General features: G+C 35.4%; 1 protein-coding gene across 3 annotated transcripts in view; it reads left to right on the plus strand.

Moving 5' to 3' along the window:
• Window positions 1-18,493, plus strand: part of THEMIS (thymocyte selection associated) — a 243,210-nt gene that overhangs the window by 59,654 nt on the left and 165,063 nt on the right. For all 3 annotated transcript variants that reach the window (XM_011951655.1, XM_011951656.1, XM_011951654.1), the window contains one exon: window positions 12,336-12,494. In XM_011951655.1, coding sequence (XP_011807045.1) covers window positions 12,336-12,494 — 159 coding nt within the window. The remainder of the gene's footprint in view (window positions 1-12,335; window positions 12,495-18,493) is intronic.

The raw sequence follows: 18,493 nt of genomic DNA on the forward strand, positions 1-18,493 counted from the left end.
TGTGTGTCTTTTTTCTCCAGCTACCTAGAATGTTAAGTTTCTCAAGAAAAGGGATCTTTTGGCTTTTATTGGTTTTTTCTTTGTGTGTATATCTTTTGATAATATCTGGTTTTGTGCTCTTAATTGGATGATATTAGATCCTCAGTAGATGATAAAAATTGTTCAATAAGAGGGAGTATTGAGTATTTTTAAATATTATATCTCTCAGTTCAATTTGTTATGAAACTTTATGCATTGGTTTTAAACGTACAGAAATATGAGGAGAGAGAGCTCATCCACCAAAGGGCAATTTAATTTTTTAGAATCTTTAGAATTTATTTATTTTAAAATTTCTCAGTGACTCTTTTGAGTAAAACGTTTTAAAATATTTGTCTTTCTTCAAAGTAAATGATAATGAAATTCTATCTGTTTTCCACTTGATCTGCTAAGAAAAGCATTCAAAGAGAAAATTTGACTGCAAAAATAAACTACTAAGTAACATAACTATAAAATTATGTTCATCACTATTTGTTTTAAAATTTTTAGTTATTGAATAAAACTATAGGTACTATGTGTAGGTAGCTTATAATGAATAGTGCACTTTATAAATGAATATGGTAAAATTTAATGTATTTTTAAGAACAAGCTAAATTATTAATCTATCTTTATTCTTTCAATTAAAGAATCTTCAATAAATCAGAAAACTAGGGAAGAAAAAGCAAAGCTAAAAAAGATGTAAGGAAGAAAATTTCAAGTATAAATCAAGTACAATATTCTACAAATAACAGGAGTTTGAGTTACATCACTGCATTTCCACTCAAATGTAAATATTGGAGATTTTCCTTATATTATCAATGCATTTCTGGGATTCAAGGATCCCACTCTGTTACAAATGACTAAACTTATTGAAAAGAACATTCAAATGCTGTGCAACTAATATGAAACTGATAAAATTTTTTCACTTAATTAAAAACCTCACTGCCAAATAAACACGAAATGGATGTGCAAATAATTTTAACTCATTAAATGAGGGAATCAGTGAGATGTTAAATCCAGTTCCAACACACATACATACACACAAGCAAAAGTAAAATCAGAAATGCCAAAATGAATTACAGTATAGTCAAATCTGATTATCAACCTCAAACATGTAATGTTAGTGTATCTTTTCTACAAGGCATAGATCAATTACATATTTACTGGAAAAAAATCATTTTATTGCAGTGGAAAATAATCATTTATATTACTATGGATAAGAATAATTTACATTTCTATCAATTTTCTACAAGGCAGTACAAGCTGTATGCCTCTGTAGAATCAGATAATTCCCAAAAAGTTCTGCTAGACAATATCTAGCTCTCCACTGAGAGGATATGTAGTAATCTTTTTTGTACTTTTCAAGTCTTGGACAACTTTTTTCCTGAAAAGCTTTAACAAAGTCTTGAAACATGGTATTTAGTAAAGAGTTAACTCAGCAGGCTTTGGGTGTTCAAACTTTATGTATATTCCAAAGAAGGGACTGGTCTTGACTGGCTCCTTAGAGATTCCTTACAAACCCTTGGATCATCCTGCCCAATGAGTGTTTTGTATACTTTAGACATTTGGCCACTCTAACCTCTGTTAGCATGGATAGCTCATGCTAACAAGGTGATTTTTGATGAATGTCTGTTTTTTTTAGTTTTGTTTGTTTTATTTTTCACCTGAGGTCCTTGGCCACACTATATGAGTTTGACTTCTGAGGGAGTGCTGCATATTTAGTAGTTAAGGTCAGTTGTGTGTGCACCCCATGCTTCTGTGATCGACCTCCAGTAAAATCCCAGGACCCCAAGGCTCAGGTAAACTTTCCTTGTTAGCAACTGTTTGCAGATGTTGTCACTCATCATTGCTGGGAGAATGATACTCTGTGCATGTGACTCCACCTGGAGAGGACAATTGGAAACCTGTGCCTGGTTTTTCTTGGGCTCTGCCCTATGCACCTTTTTCATTGGCTCATTTTAATCTGTATTTTATCTCTGAATAAATTGTAACCATGAGTATAACAGCTTTTCTGACTTCTATGAGTCCTAATCAATCATTAACCTGAGGGTGTATATGCAGACATCCATATGACATGCAGACATCCATATGTATCTGATACATATGGATAAACATAATTTTGCTGGATGTTCAGGTAAGTGTTGATGGAGGCCTTCAACAAACAGAACTGAGAGGCTGAGACACTGACCTTGTTTCTTCAGGTTGATTTAGTATTTGTTAGGATAGTCATTTGTCAAAATCTACAGTGACAGCTTCCTGAATCTGATCACAGGGGATGCTGAGTAGGGTATTTATAGAAATCTCTGGACTTCTGCACATGGCATCTTCAAATCAGACCCAGCTCATCTTCTCCAAGATGCCTCTCTATTGAACTCAGCTCTCTGCTTCCCTGGTACTCTCCCAGAAGATAGTCTAAGATTCTTTTATTCCCTTTCAAACTAACTGCAAAGCATAAATTCTATGACCTTCCTCAAGACCTGGCTTTTACTTCTCTCAATAAGAAACAGCTCTTGTAAATCAAAAGCTTTGATTTTAAAACTCTTTTTTTCTGATCTGGCACGAAGAGTAGATTTTGGAAATAAAACATAGTATTCCTTATTTTTTCTCTTTGTACTAAAAAAAATCCCAATTTATTTTCAGCAGGGTGGTAAATTCCTTTATGTCATGCACTGTGCCCCCCCTTGGTCTATAATCTACTATAGATCATCTTTCATTATTTGACTCCTATATTCATATGAAAAGATTTTGACAATTGTGAAAAATGTTGTTCAATTTTAATAAAGCCTATCTTTGTCAAGACAATTATCTACCTAAGTATTCAAAATGTCTTTGAGTCTTAGAGCTAAACAATGACTAAAACTTTCTTTCTTCCCTGGGGAAATAATCCTTATGTCTTGGCTTTAATGGTAGAAGGGACACAGCGGAAGAATCTAGCTATTGATAAGGTATTAATTCCCTACCTTTGCTGCTCAGCTTTAAGACATTTGTACTTTTTCTACTGTAGGTGTTACTTTGACCATTGGTTGGCAAAGTCAAATGTTGCTAGTATGAAATGGCTGGTTTTTCCTCACACAAATATTTTTAGTTTTCTGGCAGGAAACTTCCTTTGGACATCTCTGAGAGCTACTATTTAGTCTTTCCTGGAGCACTTAAGTGCACATATTTTTGAGAAGTAGGATTCCATGTTCCACAACTCCAGGGATGCCATTCACATCCATATAAGTTGTGGTTCAAGCAGTTTTATAATGGGCAACCTATGCAGTAAGCAGTGGCCCTGAATATACTCCAATTGTTTGACAGCTTTGTTTGTTAGAAAGAACAGCTGTCTTCAAATATGTTAAGGCCTCTACATAGAAGAGTTAAGATAATTGTTTTCTGTATGATTTCAAAGGCTAAAAAACTGTTCGAGTGTGTATATCCCAGATAAGCACAGATAAAGGTTAATAAAATGAAGAAATTTTTAACAGTAAGAGCTGCTCAAAATAAAGCAGATCACCTTAAAATAATGGAATTCCATCACTGAAGATGTTCATTAATCTGGACACCTGCCTGGTACAGATACTGTATAGGGACTCAGTTATGATAATACATTAACAGGATAAAAGAATATTTAAATTTTCCTGTCTGAGATGCAATGATTCACGAGATCATTAAAGCTGCTCGCACTCAGAGATGTAAATGAAATTTAAACTCATTCTACAACTGCCATTGGGTTGTATACAATTGTGATTATTATCAAGTTAGAGTTTTATGCCTCAATTCAGACAACTGACCTGGAGTAAATGATTGAATGAGGAGTTCTGTATTCTTCTGCCAGATTTCATTAGACCAAGCCTTTGGGAGTAAATTAGCCCAATTTGAGGTTTAAAGTCTTTAAAAATATTAGCCAAGGAGCTTAAAGAAAGCAAGATGAGTCATAGCACAGGACTGGGCTGGGCATAATTAATACCTGGCATGCCATCTTCAACTGATGGATAGTCACTTAGAACTTGATGTTGAGGATTATTAGGTCATATCTAGAGTCAGCTCAAAATATACCTTGGATGATTAGTGATGGGAGGGACAAATGGTAGAATATACTGCACATATTTGCTGTCTCTCTCATGGAGACTACTTGGCCTGTTATTTAGGTAGAAGGCATAGAATTCATCTCCTGGGGCTGGGCAGGGTGGTTGACGCCTGTAATCCTAGCACATTGGGAGGCCGAGGTGGGTGGATCACTTGAAGTCAGGAGTTCAAGACTAGCCTGGCCAACATGGTGAAACCCTGTCTCTACTGAAAATACAAAAATTATCTGGGTGTGATGATGAGCACCTGTAATCCCAGCTATTTGGTAGGGTGAGGTAGGAGAATCACTTGAATGTAGGAGGTGGAGGTTGCAGTGAGCTGAGATTGCGCCACTGGATTCCAGCCTGGGCAACAGAGCAAAAAAAAAAAAAAAAAAAAAAAAGAATTTACTTCCTAGGAGATTTCACCTGCTTATGGCTTTAGAAGTGAGCTGTGTAGGTCCAGCAACTCAAAGCATCCATGGTCAATTAGGATCAGCATTAACTCATACAACTCAGAAGAATAGAAGGTAGAAATCAGAATGCCAGTCCGATAACTTGCAATTAGAATTATGACTGTCAAATTGATTAAAATTCCTGTGTCTTTTAGCTAGGACACTCAGGCTGCTGTGTCATTGAGATAGATGAGTTAATAACACTTATTAAGACTTTATGTATTACGTTATTACTTTCCCCTTTCAGGATATTGAAATTTACTCTAACTTTCTAACTCCTTTAGACTACATCCTTGTTTCCTGCCTTGACTGTGGTCATATGTTTGCACTTAATTCCTTCTGGAAGTGCTTCCAAAACTGTTTGTGGTGAAGACCTAATTCATTTTCCTTTTCTGAGCCATCATGAATTAGTACTTTGACAAAATGCAATAAAATGAGTTATAAAAATAAAATTAAATAATGCAAAATATAAGCACAATTTCAATGAATGACCTCCAAATTTTTTATTAAAAAATTTAAGCCTTTACTGTTTCTTTTCTTTTCCTTTCCTTTCCTTCCCTTTCCTTTCCTTTCCTTTCCTTTCTTTTCCTTTCTTTCTTTGGAGTCTCACTCTGTCATGCAGGCTGGAGTGCAGTGGCACAATCTCAGCTCACTGCAACGTTCACCTCCTGGGTTCCAGTGATTCTCCTGCCTCAGCCTCCCCAGGTAGCTGGGATTACAGGCACCCGCCACCATGCCCAGCTAATTTTTGTATTTTTAGTAGAGACGGGTTTCGCCGTGTTGACCAGGCTGGTCTTGAACTCCTAAACTCAGGTGATCCACCCACCTCGGCCTCCCAAAGTGCTGGGCTTACAGGTGTGAGCCACTGTGCCCAGTCTTTATTCTCAATTTCTAAACTATAATTCACAAGCAGAATAGTTAATGGAGTGTTTAATTAATGCTAACAAAGTTAGGGAAATATATAATAGCATGAAGCTTTATTTTGTATGTATTGTGCGAACACATTATACCCCATTAGGGTCCCTGTGTAATCAATGCAATCAGTACATTTGTATTCATTAAATGGAAATACAGAAGAAGTTTATGATTTTAAATGACTATAGAAGTCTATATTACATTTATTTAACATTTAAGATATAAAATGTAGGCAGAGATGTTGATGTGTATAAAATGTACTTGAAACCAAGTCCTTCCTAAAACAATAAGCCAACTCCCAATGCAATACTGTTTATACATAAAATTATGATATTATTTATATTATTTTGAGTGTTAAAATTTGGGTGAAATATGGGAAATATTTGATCAATAATAGTGTCAGAAGATGTACAATCACTGATTTGTTCCACAATCATAGACAAATGTTTTGTGAATACACAGGAGGGATATTTATTTCATACACACACTCTCAAATCCCTTTGCTCTGATAATGTTGACTCAATGAGCCACAATGATGACTTCTATCATGACAACCACTTGTAAGCCCTCTTAGTACAGTTTTATTAATCTATTAAATTAATAAATTTGCCATTAAACAAACACATTTGTAGCTAGTGCAGGAAACAGTGATTTATTATTCTTCTATCACTGAAACTTAGTCATTTGAGTTTCTTGCACATCACTCAGAGTGATTGAAATGTTGTGCTTTTCTGGGTTTTGACCCTAGTAATATTTTAATCTGATTTTATTTATTTATTTATGTATTTATTTACTTTTGGCTCTCAAGCCCCAGCATTTCCAATTTGTAGGAACTTTTATTGCTTCCCCGTGTTCAGATATTTTAAGTAAGACTCACCAACATTTACTACAGTCTTTTGCATATTTCAGTCTTTAGGCTTGACTTCCTGGATGATACTTAAACCCCCAATTCACAAGAAAAATCCTGTATTCTTAGAAGTTAGAGAGATTTTACCTTAGTTGTTAGCACAGCCATAACTTTTCTTATTATGTCATCCCAGGGTTTTGCCATCTTAATACTGATATTTTGGGGATGAGAGAGTCTCTATGGCCTGGAAGGATCATTCCCTAGCATTGCTCAGATGTACCTCTTAGTGGTGTATCTAGTGTCCAACTGGGAGCATCCACCCTTAGTAAAGCTGAAAGCTTGCTTTTTCATGTCTACTTATACGTACATTGCATTAAAATTATCATGCTCACTTATTTTTAGACACATTCTTCATAGAGTGGGAATGACATTGTCTCTGCCTTACAGAAAATGCAGACCGTCTCTTTATGGAAGACTGGCCACATAAATGTCTATTGCAACCATGGCCTCTTTTGAACTTCATTCCTGTGGCTGCCTATCTAGAAGTTCATTTGGAAAACTGAATTTATCACTGTAATGGTCGCAATGTCATATCAACTTCCATGCCTAGGTACACAATTGCCAATAAAATAGTTTTACACTTAAACATTTCCTTTAGAGGGATGCTCCTTCTTGATAATTTGTGCTATTCTGAAGCAAAAAATAATCACATCTATTTATAATGAGAAAAGATGCATCTCCACTGGCAACCCCACTGGATATGGTTCTGTCAGACACTATCAGCCATACTTTGCAGTTATAATTTCCCAACTTATAAAAACATATCTCAGATGATCACATGAGCTCCCTCCTTATGCAAACTTAACAAGTAGAGATTCATATTATAGAACCACTACCCTCATTATTCCTTGTCTAGGGAATTCACAGCGTGGCCAGCTTGTATATACTTTGCTTGTATATTAGATATCAAACATACCAAATAAAGATATAACCCATTCAAAAACCTTTGACTTGACCATGCTTTAAACTGCTTATGTAGAAGGACCACTATTATATTCACAACAATTAATTGCCATTTTACAGTGAAACAAAATTATAACAACATTCACTAATGATCTAATAAGTGATAAAAACTGTTTTACTAGCTGTGGGGAAGGTATACATATAGTTAAGATAATGTCTCTTCTCTAGGAAATCAGAATAAATTCCAAAATATACATAACACTCCAATTGAAGCAGTGATAATAATCACATAAGGGCTATAATGGAGATACGCATGAAGTGCTATCAGAGCACAGAGGACAGAATTAATTCTTACTTACGTGTAGGGATCATGGAAGGCGTTGAAGAAGATGATGAATATGGGTTGAAGCTTTGGAATTGGCTGGACTTTGAAAAGTTGATGAGGATGTAAAGGGATGGGTGGCCTGGTATAGTGGCAGGGGGTGGGAGGGCAGGCAGTAGTGGAGGGAGAATGCATTTGAGTAAAAGGGAGAAACATCCAACGTAATTTCCTCCTTGCTGACTGTCATACATTTTTAACTTTGGAGGGAAGATGGAAGAAAATCTATTGAACCAATTGTTTTGGCTGCTCTGATGTGATCACAACATTGCTTATATGGATTGTCAAACAAGGAATGAGCTCATAAAAGGATATTAATGTGTTGTTTTTATTGAGCAAAGTAGCATTACAGAAAAGGTGATTTCAAAGGCACATGGCTCTTTCATTACAGCCTTCAGGGCAATGTTTGATCACTGAAAACAGGCTGCTTTGTTCCAGCTTTCTCTGATGTTTGGCATTATCCTGAATACATATGCTCTGACTTGGAAAGAATCAGTCTGTAAAGATTTAATAGATTTGAGACTTGCATATTCAAAATACATGTTTTGTGGTTAAAATGAAATGAAAGCCATTTTAATATGTATGTCTATATATACACCGATGTATTTCAGAAACACATGTCAGCAATTTTTTAAAAGCAATTACACATATTATGTGTTTGTTTTGAGATAATGAAGTTGGCTATTTTTAAACTCACGATTTTAATTTATTATGAAGGAAAAAATATATTTTAAGACACATTATATTGGTGTTAACAAAGTACAAGATTTCCAGTTTTAGGGACTTGAGCTTTGCTATATGTCCCTGTCACCTATCATAGACATAACTTTCTAGTGCTAGACGTCTCTGAACACTTTCTTTATTAAAAATGAGTTAACAGCTTTCTTGGTTGAAGAAAATTGGAAGTCACAAAATATTAAAGAGAAATTATAAAAGATTAGCATTTACAAGATGTTCTTTTCCTTATGTGATTGAAATAAGTCATCTTTTTTCTTCCAAAAGGAAAGACTTGCTTGGAAAAAGACCTGAAGGGTCAAAAACTTTTCTTGTGGTGACCAAGACTCATGAAATTTGTTTTTATAGAATTCTCTGGCTTCTGTTCCATGTGAATTGGTAGGAAATCTCACACAAATTTATCTTCTTATTTTGAATTACAATTGAACCTTTAAAAGAAAGATGACATTCCAACTCAGCCAATTTGATATGCATTACATTTACAATTAGATAACCATTGCACTGAAATTAAGCCCGACAGACTTCAGCTGAGATGGGCTAAGTTAAATTATGTTCCATTTAATGTGACAAAGAAAAATTTTACTTCTTGCTCCTTTGCTTAAAATCCTTCCCTTTCCCTCTCTCCACTTACAACATCCTCTAACTCAATGACGCCCAGTGCTTTCTCTGCTTAACACATTCTCCCCTCTCTGTTAGTTTTGCAACAATTTCAAAACAGAGACTATTTTGTTGTCCATTTGTTGCCTAGGCCAACGTTTGCAAACCTTAATGTACTTATAAATCATCTAGGGATCTTGTTCAAAACACAGGTTCTCTTCTGTGGCTTTATCGCTTTTGCTTTAAGTCAGTCTTGGGGTTGTCTTTGGTAAGACGAAATAATTATCCCCTAAAAAACAGAAGAAACTCACTACATTTCATCTGCCACCATTTGGCTTGGCTGTCCCCTCAAACATGGAGCCTTATCGGGGGATAAAACAATCCTTGTGTTTTTTCCTGGAAATCATGGTATTGCACAGTGGCTCTAGCCAGTCCAGTCTTACTAAGTAGCTTTATCCTTGATCCATATGTCTAGTTTTCCTGGAGAAACATGTTTTCATTTAATAAATAAAAGACAATGTAATTAAAAAAAAAAAAACAACACAGGTTCTGATTCAGCAGGTCTGGGGTCTAAGATTCTAAGAAGCTCTCAGGTGATGCAGTGGACCAAGGTTTGTATAGCAAGCACTTAGAGTACAAATGACCTGTCTTTAAATGTGTTCTTGGACCATGATAACTGGAAATGTAGATTATCTGACTTTGAGGTTGCTTCAGACTTTGAATTGCTTTTTTATTTATTGATAATGAATCAATAATGAATGCTCTGAACCATCTGGACTCCCTCTACTTCTCTAGTCTCTGTTTTTACCACTTCCTCTTTCTTACTTTACATTTTAGACATAACAAAGTACTTGAAGTTTCCAGAATGTATCAGGCTCTTTCACACCTCAGTGCCTTTTCAAATACTATTTCCTCTGCCTGTCCTGGTGTCCTCTGACTCTTCCTTAAAACTCAAATCTGCCGTCATCTCCTCCATGAATCCTTCTCTAATCTCTTTTTCATGTAATTGCATAATTAAATGCCTTCAGTATACTCCCACAATGCCCTGTATTTCCTTTATTACACCTTTCTCATAATCTGTCGCAATTGTCTCCTTAAATGTTCTTTCCCTTCAAGACAATGCTTCTGGGGGGAAGAAATAATGCTTTTTATCTCTGATTTCTTTTGCCAATAAACAACATAGTAGGTTTTTTTTTTTTAATCAAAGTTTGCTGAATGAATGAAGAGGGGAAGTTGATGTGTTGTAGTCATACAAGAATGTAATGCGATATTTCTTCTCATGAAGTTTAAAATTGAATTGGGAGTCATAAAAACAAACATAAAAAGTTAAGTACAGGCTGAGATAATACTAAAGATATAAAATATTAGTATGTGATTAATTGCCAAATGAGGATCATAGCAAATAACCATTCAGAGTCAATTGGAGGAAAATGTTACTGTGGATTTATTAGTATTTTTAATATCTCAATTTGTTCACAAAGGACTTGAGCCTGCTGATAACACTATGTATTAAAGTTAACGAAAATATGAGCACATGTGTAGTTAAGTATGAGACAAGGAGAGGGTTATGGAAATATGTGCTCAAAGCTTGAGGAATGGATAAACTATCTTTAAGATGTATTCTTTAGATGCATTCTTCTTCTTTTTTTTTTTTTTCTTTTTTGAGACGGAGTCTGGCTGTGTTGCCCAGGCTGGAGTGCAGTGGCGCGATCTCAGCTCACTGCAAGCTCCGCCTCCCGGGTTCATGCCATTCTCCTGCCTCAGCCTCCGAGTAGTTGGGCTACAGGTGCCCGCCACCACGCCCGGCTAGTTTTTTTGGATTTTTGGTAGAGACGGGGTTTCACCATGTTAGCCAGAATGGTCTTGATCTCCTGACCTTGTGATCCACCCGCCTCGGCCTCCCAAAGTGCTGGGATTACAGGCTTGAGCCACTGCGCCCGGCTTAGATGTATTCTTCTTGTCTGAAAAAGTGCTTCTTGCTAAGATATGGACAGTAATGTGGGTGTGCTGGATTTTCATACCCACTCTGCCTGGGAGACTGACTTCTGTGGGGACATTAGCAGCTCGCTTGTCCTCTGGCTTCTGGCAGAATTTGGTTAATGGGATGCCTTTGGAGAAGAGTGAGGTCAGGACATTTGTTTTCTTTGGTTGCTTAGAACCGTCTGTGCCTCTTTTTAAAGATGGTCCTATGATAAACCTTCTGAAATTATTCTAATTTGAGTGTGCCCTGTCACCTACTGGGACTCTGGTATGGCCTCAGAGTTGTTGTTTAGAACTACATTGGATGTCAGGCTTAGTGACTTTTCTGACAACCATTAATGCCATAAAAACGTTTTAGGTGCATGTTGCATATCAGGAACAATTCTATGAGGAGGTGGTTCAATACAGAAAAATTCAGAAAACAAATTAGCAAACCTAAAATGCTGTGCTCATATACTTTACATTTAGTATGGCAAAGGCAACGCAAACCATCTTGGAGATCAGGAACAATTGATATATATAAAAGCTCACAGCTCTGTATACCAGAATTAAGTTTAGTGTTGAATTGTAAAGCAATAATATGCCAGAGATGTCGTTTTTAGGTTGTTTCTTTTTCACTGGGGGTAGATTATCCAGAATTTTTGCCTCTGCTCTTGCCTGTTGCTCATCTTCTGGTTATTTTACTACTCACTGTTCTTCCATCAGGGAATATTAAAGGAAAACAAGTGAGTGAAAACTTAGCTGTAGCACCCATGATAAAAGGTTTGTCAAGAAGAAGACTGAAATCCTAAAATGAAGCTTTTCATTTTCAGTTTATCTGGGTTGGTCTGCCCCCTATCGCCATAAAGATATTCAGAATAGTTTCTAGCTTGTCAAAAACCAACAGATAAAAATGGGCAAAAAGTTTTACTTTCATGCTAATTAAAAGAACCAGATCTAATAAATAAATGTGATCCATCTTAATATGAAGCCCTAGTGTGCAACCTTCTGTCTCTTCATATCTGATTGTATGATAACCTTGTTTGCAGTTGTTACTTAGATCATTGTTGAGTCACATAAGCTTAATTTTGTGACCCAGCAAAAACAGATCATAAATCTCAGTAGTGGAAGATATGTTTGTAGTTTGACCATGGTAAAATGAGCTAAGGGTGCTGAGGAAACCATAAATTCAATTTACAAAAATAAAGAAAATAAGATTATTTATACTTGGCCCAGTGGATAAAGTGAAAATCTAATATTTTTCTGGTCTATGCTGTACATTTTGCCAAGCTTGATTAAATTCCTGTTTAGCAGGTAGCTAAGACAGGAACTGAATTAAAACACTTTATATGAAGCTTTTGAGTCTACTTTGTTTTTCACTGTTTTCTTTTTAAAAAGCTGTTTTAACTTTTCTTTCCTTTTAGGCTCTATTTATGAAATGTTTGGAAATGAATGCTGTTTTTCAACAGGAGAAGTGATTAAAATTACTGGTCTCAAAATCAAGAAGATCATAGCAGAAATTTGTGAGCAGATTGAAGGTTGTGAGTCTCTACAGCCATTTGAACTGCCTATGAATTTTCCAGGTACAGCATATTGCAACCACTTATCATTTGTACAACTATATTGTTAATATGATGCATATATACACAACTGAAAACAAGAAAATATGACCTTTTTTTCACTCTAGAACAGTGGGTGAAAAAAATCCAGAATTGTTATAGTTTGATCATTTTAAGAACAAATGGAAGGCAACTATTTTCTCCTTTTTTAAAATGAAAGATGTTTATCTTGTACTTAAGAAGTAATATTTTTGGTTAACAAACATTTAGTGAGTTCCAACTCTATACACACCACTAGTTGTGCTAAATAATGAGAACCAAGAAATCAAAGATGTATTTTCATAAATTCTGTAGAACTAAGTAATATCATTTAAGCATATCCACCCTGTTTGCTATTCTTACTGTCATTACTCTAGCTCCTTGGATCACTATTGACCTTGCCAGTGTAATATTACTGAAAAGTCTCCCTGGTCTTTTTTTATCTAATTGACTCTACTCAGCCTTCCAAAACTAACTCAAGTATCATGCCATCTAAAAGACTTTTGCTGACCCTCTAACCTAATCTAGATTTCTCTTTTATGTTCCCACAGTATCTTGGGCCTCATAGCATACACCTCATTGGATAGTCATTGATGACTTTCTCATTTGTCATATTTTTTACACTAGGAGTTGGCAAACTTTTTCTATAAAGAGCCAGATAGTAAATCTTTTAGGCTTTGTGGCCAGAGGGTCTCTGTCACACCTATTTCACTATGCTATTTATGTTGTAGCACGAAAGCAGCTCTGGATAATACATAAACCAATGAGCACAGCTACGGCTCAATAAATCTTTATTTACAAAAACAAGTGGCAAGCAGGATTTGACTCATCAACTGTAGTTTGCTGAACTCTGCTCTAGACTAAAACTCCTTGACTTGAAATATGAACATGTGATTTTGTATTTCTGATACCAAGCACAATTTTTGGCACAGAGCATGTGCTCAGTAATTGTTAACTGGATGAATGAATGAATGAGTAGTGGAAGAGAAAAATCTCATAAACCTTTACAATATAATATGTTTCATGGTGTGATGGAAGTATACTGTGTTCTTTGTGGGGCTTGAAAAAGAATATCAGACTATAGTTGGTTGTGTTTCAGAACAGGGATTCTGGAGCCATTGTACTCGAATCCCAGCTCTGCTACTTCTTAGCTGGATAACTTTGACAACTTGTTTACCCTCCTTTCATGTAAAATGGGAATAATAATACTATCTATCTCCAAGCGTTATTGGGAGGGCTGCGTATTGAAATGTATTTAGTGCTTAGACTGGTACGTGGCATACTGCAAAGTGCATTAAAAAGTGTCAGCTTTTATTACGATTATTAAGATATTATGACTATCATTGGAGGAGTCAGGAAAAGCTTTTTAGGGAATGTTTTAATTGAGCTGAGGTTGGAAGAATGAAAATATATTAGTTATATTGAAGTGAGGATTTTTTTCAAGTGCTCTAGTATCCAGTCCCCTTTCAAGTGAAACTTTACACATTGTTCAATTCTGTGTCTTTCTAATTTGTCTTTTATAACAATGATTCTCAAATTTGGCTGCACATTAGAATCACCTAGGGAGCTTTAAAAATTTCTGATGTTCAGGCCACTTACATGAGATATTCTGATTTGTTTGCTCTGTGGCAAAGTCTGGTCATCAAGGTTTCTTAAAGCTCCCAGTGTGATACTAATGAGCAGCCAGCGTTGAGAACCATTACTTTATAAGATGCCTCTCTTAAGTACTCTAATTAGATGTAACAATTCCCTTTTTAAATCACTATAGTCTTTCGTGCCTTAATCATTGCATTTGTCACATTTTGCATGTAATTGAAGTTATTTGTGTACTTGTCTGACTACCACCATTTGTCTAATAGATCACAAGGTTGCTGAGGGCCGAATCTGAGTCTTATTTATTGCAATAATCCCTAAGGTATTTAGAAAAAGATGAACATAATAAATAGTAAGTTAAAATGATTAGAATCTTTTGGTAGAAAGAGTTTTTCTTATTAGAATGGTGCAAACACTTAGTTTTTGGCTAACAGTTTAACTTGGGGAGTTGCCATTTAGAATATCCTTTTGAACTTCCAATTGGCATGATAATCTTGCATCTATTTTTTTTTTTTTTTTTTTTGAGACGGAGTCTCGCTCTGTCGCCCAGGCTGGAGTGCAGTGGGGCGATCTTGGCTCACTGCAAGCTCCGCCTCCCGGGTTTACGCCATTCTCCTGCCTCAGCCTCCCGAGTAGCTGGGACTACAGGCGCCCGCCACCTCGCCCGGCTAGTTTTTTGTATTTTTTAGTAGAGATGGGGTTTCACCGTGTAACCAGGATGGTCTCGATTTCCTGACCTCGTGATCCACCCGTCTCGGCCTCCCAAAGTGCTGGGATTACAGGCTTGAGCCACCGCGCCCGGCCAATCTTGCATCTATTAAGTAACAATTTGAAAATGATGTTTAATTTGAAAATGATGTTTATAAAACAGTTTTATTGAAAAGAACAGGGTGAAAATGGAAGGGTAAAATGATTGGCACTGGTCAGGGTATAGTTTCTTTTTTCAAAGAGAACTCCTAGATAATGATGAAAGGGATCCCAGATACAGGGATAATTCTTCTACATCGGCACTAGCGAGAAAGATAGAAATCAAGGACACTAATATTATTCACAAATTTTCATAGCTGCATCTCTTTATTTATGCCATATTTAAAACTATTTAAGTTCCCAATTAGATTTTCAACTTAAAAAGTCAAATAGAGTTTTAAAACATTCTTCCTTATTTGTGAATTTCCCAAATTTCCTTTTGCTATTGATTTCTAATTTTATTCTATTATGGTCAGATGACATATTTTGTATGACTCAGTCCTTTTAAATTAGTGAGACTTGTTATTTTAGACTAATATATGATCTAGAGAATGTTCTGTATTCACTCAAGAAGCAAATATATTCTATTTTTGTTGGGTAAGTGTTCTACAGATGTCTGTTGGTTTATGTGTATTGTTCAAGTCTTCTATTTCTTTGTGTATTTTCTATGTCGTTTTAGTCGTTATTGAAAGTGAATTGCTGATGTTTCCAGCTACTGTTGTTGAATTGTTTATTTTCCCTTCAATTCTGTCAGCTTTTGCTTCATGTATTTGGGGGCTCTGATGGTAGGGATATATGTATTTGTAATTGTTATCTCTTCTTGATAAAGTGATCCTTTTATCATTGTATAATATCTTTTGACTCTAGTAGCAATTTTTGTTTTAAAGTCTATTTTGTCTGGTATTGTTATAGTCACTCCACTTTTCTTTCAGTTGATATTTGCAAGGTCTCTCATCTTTTATTCTTTTACTTTCAAACTACAGACAGTCCCTGACTTATGATGACATGATTATATTTTTTCAACTTTACAATGATGCAAAAGCAATATGCATTCCATAGAAAGCATACATCAAATTTTGATTTTTGCTTTTACTAACTGCAGGCTAATGTAAGTGTTCTGAGCACATTTAAGGTAGGTTATGTTTTGAACTCCTTTGGGTAAATACCAAGGAGTGTGATTGCTGGACTGTATAGTAAGAGTATGTTTAGTTTAAAGAAACTGCCAAACTATATTCCAAAGTAGCTGTACTATTTTGCATTCCCAAAACCAATAAATAAGCGTTTCTTTTGTTCCACATCCTCACCAGTATTTGGCTTTGTCAATATTTTGGATTTTGGACATTTTATAAGGAAACACTTATGGTATATCATTGTTTTAATTTGCAATGCCCTGATGGCATGTATTCAGGATGTGCTTTTCATATGCTTGCTTGCTATCAGTACATCTTAGGTGTTCAAATCTTTTGCTCATTTTTTTTTTTTTGGTGAATTTAGCATTTTCTGCACCTATTTATTTTTCCAATATCTTAAACATTTTTTATCATACTTTAAATTCCTTTTGCTCATTTTTTTAAAAAAATTGGGTTCTTGTGTTTCTTGTTATGTTTCAATAATTGTTTACATATTTTGGGTAACAGTCTTTATCAGATTTGCCTCTTGCAAATATTTTCTCCCATTCTGTGGCTTGTCTTCTCATGCTTTTGGGAGTATCATTAGCAAAGAAGTTTTTAGTTTTAATGAAGTCTAGATTATCAATTCTTTCTTTCATGGATTGTGCCTTTGGTGTTGTATCTAAAAGTCACCACTAAATCCAAGGTCATGTAGGTTTTCCCCTATGTTATTGTCTAAGAATTCTGCATTTTACATTTAGGACTGTGATTCATTTTGAGTTAATTTTTATTAAGGGTATAAGGTATGTGCCTGTATTCATTTCTTTGCATATGGGCATCCACTTGTTCTAGCATCGTCTGTTCAAAAGAGTATCTTTACTTCCACTGTATTTCCTTTTCCTTTGTCATAAATCAGTTAACCATATTTGCATGAGACTATTCCTGGGCTCTCCATTCTGTTGTGTTGATCTATTTGTTTATTCTTTTACCAATACCACGCTGCCTTGATCACTGTTGCTTAGTAGTAAGTCTTGACATCAGGTAGTGCCAGTCTTTTAAACTCGTTTTTCTCCTTCAAAATGGCATTTTTCTCCTTCAAAATTCTGTGGCTTTTGCATCTCCATATAAATTAAAGAATTAGTTAATATCCAAAAAATAATTTGCTGGGATTTTTATTGAGATTGTATGTAATCTATAGATATAGTTTGGAATAACTAACATCTTGACAATGTTGAGTCTTTCTATGGATAAACATAAAATACCTCTTCATTATTTCAGTTTTCGATGTTTCTCATCAGAATGTGATAGTCTTCCTTATGTTGAACTTGTACATATTTTGTTAGATTTATATCTAAGTATTTTATTGGGGGGGATGATAATGTAAATGGTATTGCTGTTTTTTTTTTTTTTTTTTTTGAGACAGAGCCTCACTCTGTTGCTCAGGCTAGAATGCAGTGCTACAATCTCGGTTCACTGCAACCTCCAGCTCCCAGGTTCAAGTAATTCTCCTGCCTCAGCCTCCCGAGTAGCTGGGACTACCGGCGCCTGCCACCACAACCAACTAATTTTGGTATGTTTAGTAGAGATGAGGTTTCACCATGTTGGCCAGGCTGATCTCGAACTCCTGACCTCGTGATCCACCCACCTTGGCCTCTCAAAGTGCTGGGATTACAGGCGTGAGCCATCATGCCCGGCAGTGTTGCATTTTAAATTTCAAATTTTCTTCTTTATTGCTGACATATAGGAAAATGACTTTTGTATCAATCTTATATCTTGTAAACTTGCTTTACTTTATCATTTATTCCAAGTGTAACTTTGCTATAATTACTTATTACTTCTAGGAGATTTTTTATGATTCTTTCAGATTTTCTACATAGAACTTGGTTGAGAGTTTTTCCATTTATGTTAATGAGAGATGTTTTCTTATAACACATTTGCCTGGTTTTGATATTAGGATAATGCTGGCCTCGTAGAATGAGTTAGGAACTATTTCCTCTATTAATATTTTCCAGAAGACATTGTAAAAATGTGTGTAATTTCTTGCCTAAATATTTGTTAGAATTTACCAGTGAATCCATGTGGGCCTGTTGTGTTTTGTTGTAGGAGGTTATTAATTATTAATTCAATTTATTCAATAGGAATAGTCCTATTCAAATTGTGTGTTTCTTCTTGTGTGAGTTTTAGCAGACTGTGTCTTTGGAGGAGTTGGCTTATTTCATACAGGTTATCAAACTTGCTGGCATAGAGTTGCCCCTGATATTCCTTTATTATCATTTTAATGTCCATTGGATTTGTAATGATGGCCCCTTTCATTTTTGATTTAAAAATCTGTGTCTACACGCCTTTTAACTTAGTTAACCTGGCAAGAGGCACATCTATTTTATTGATCTTTTCAAATAAACAGCTTGAAGTTTTGTTGATTTTCTTTGTTGGTTCGCTGCTTTCAGTTGCATTATTACTGCTCTAATTTTTATTTTTTTATTTATTTTTATTATTATTATTATACTTTAAGTTCTAGGGTACATGTGCATAACG

This window comes from Colobus angolensis, unplaced genomic scaffold (assembly GCF_000951035.1).
Source record: "Colobus angolensis palliatus isolate OR3802 unplaced genomic scaffold, Cang.pa_1.0 Scaffold322, whole genome shotgun sequence".
NCBI classification, from domain to species: Eukaryota; Metazoa; Chordata; class Mammalia; order Primates; family Cercopithecidae; genus Colobus; species Colobus angolensis.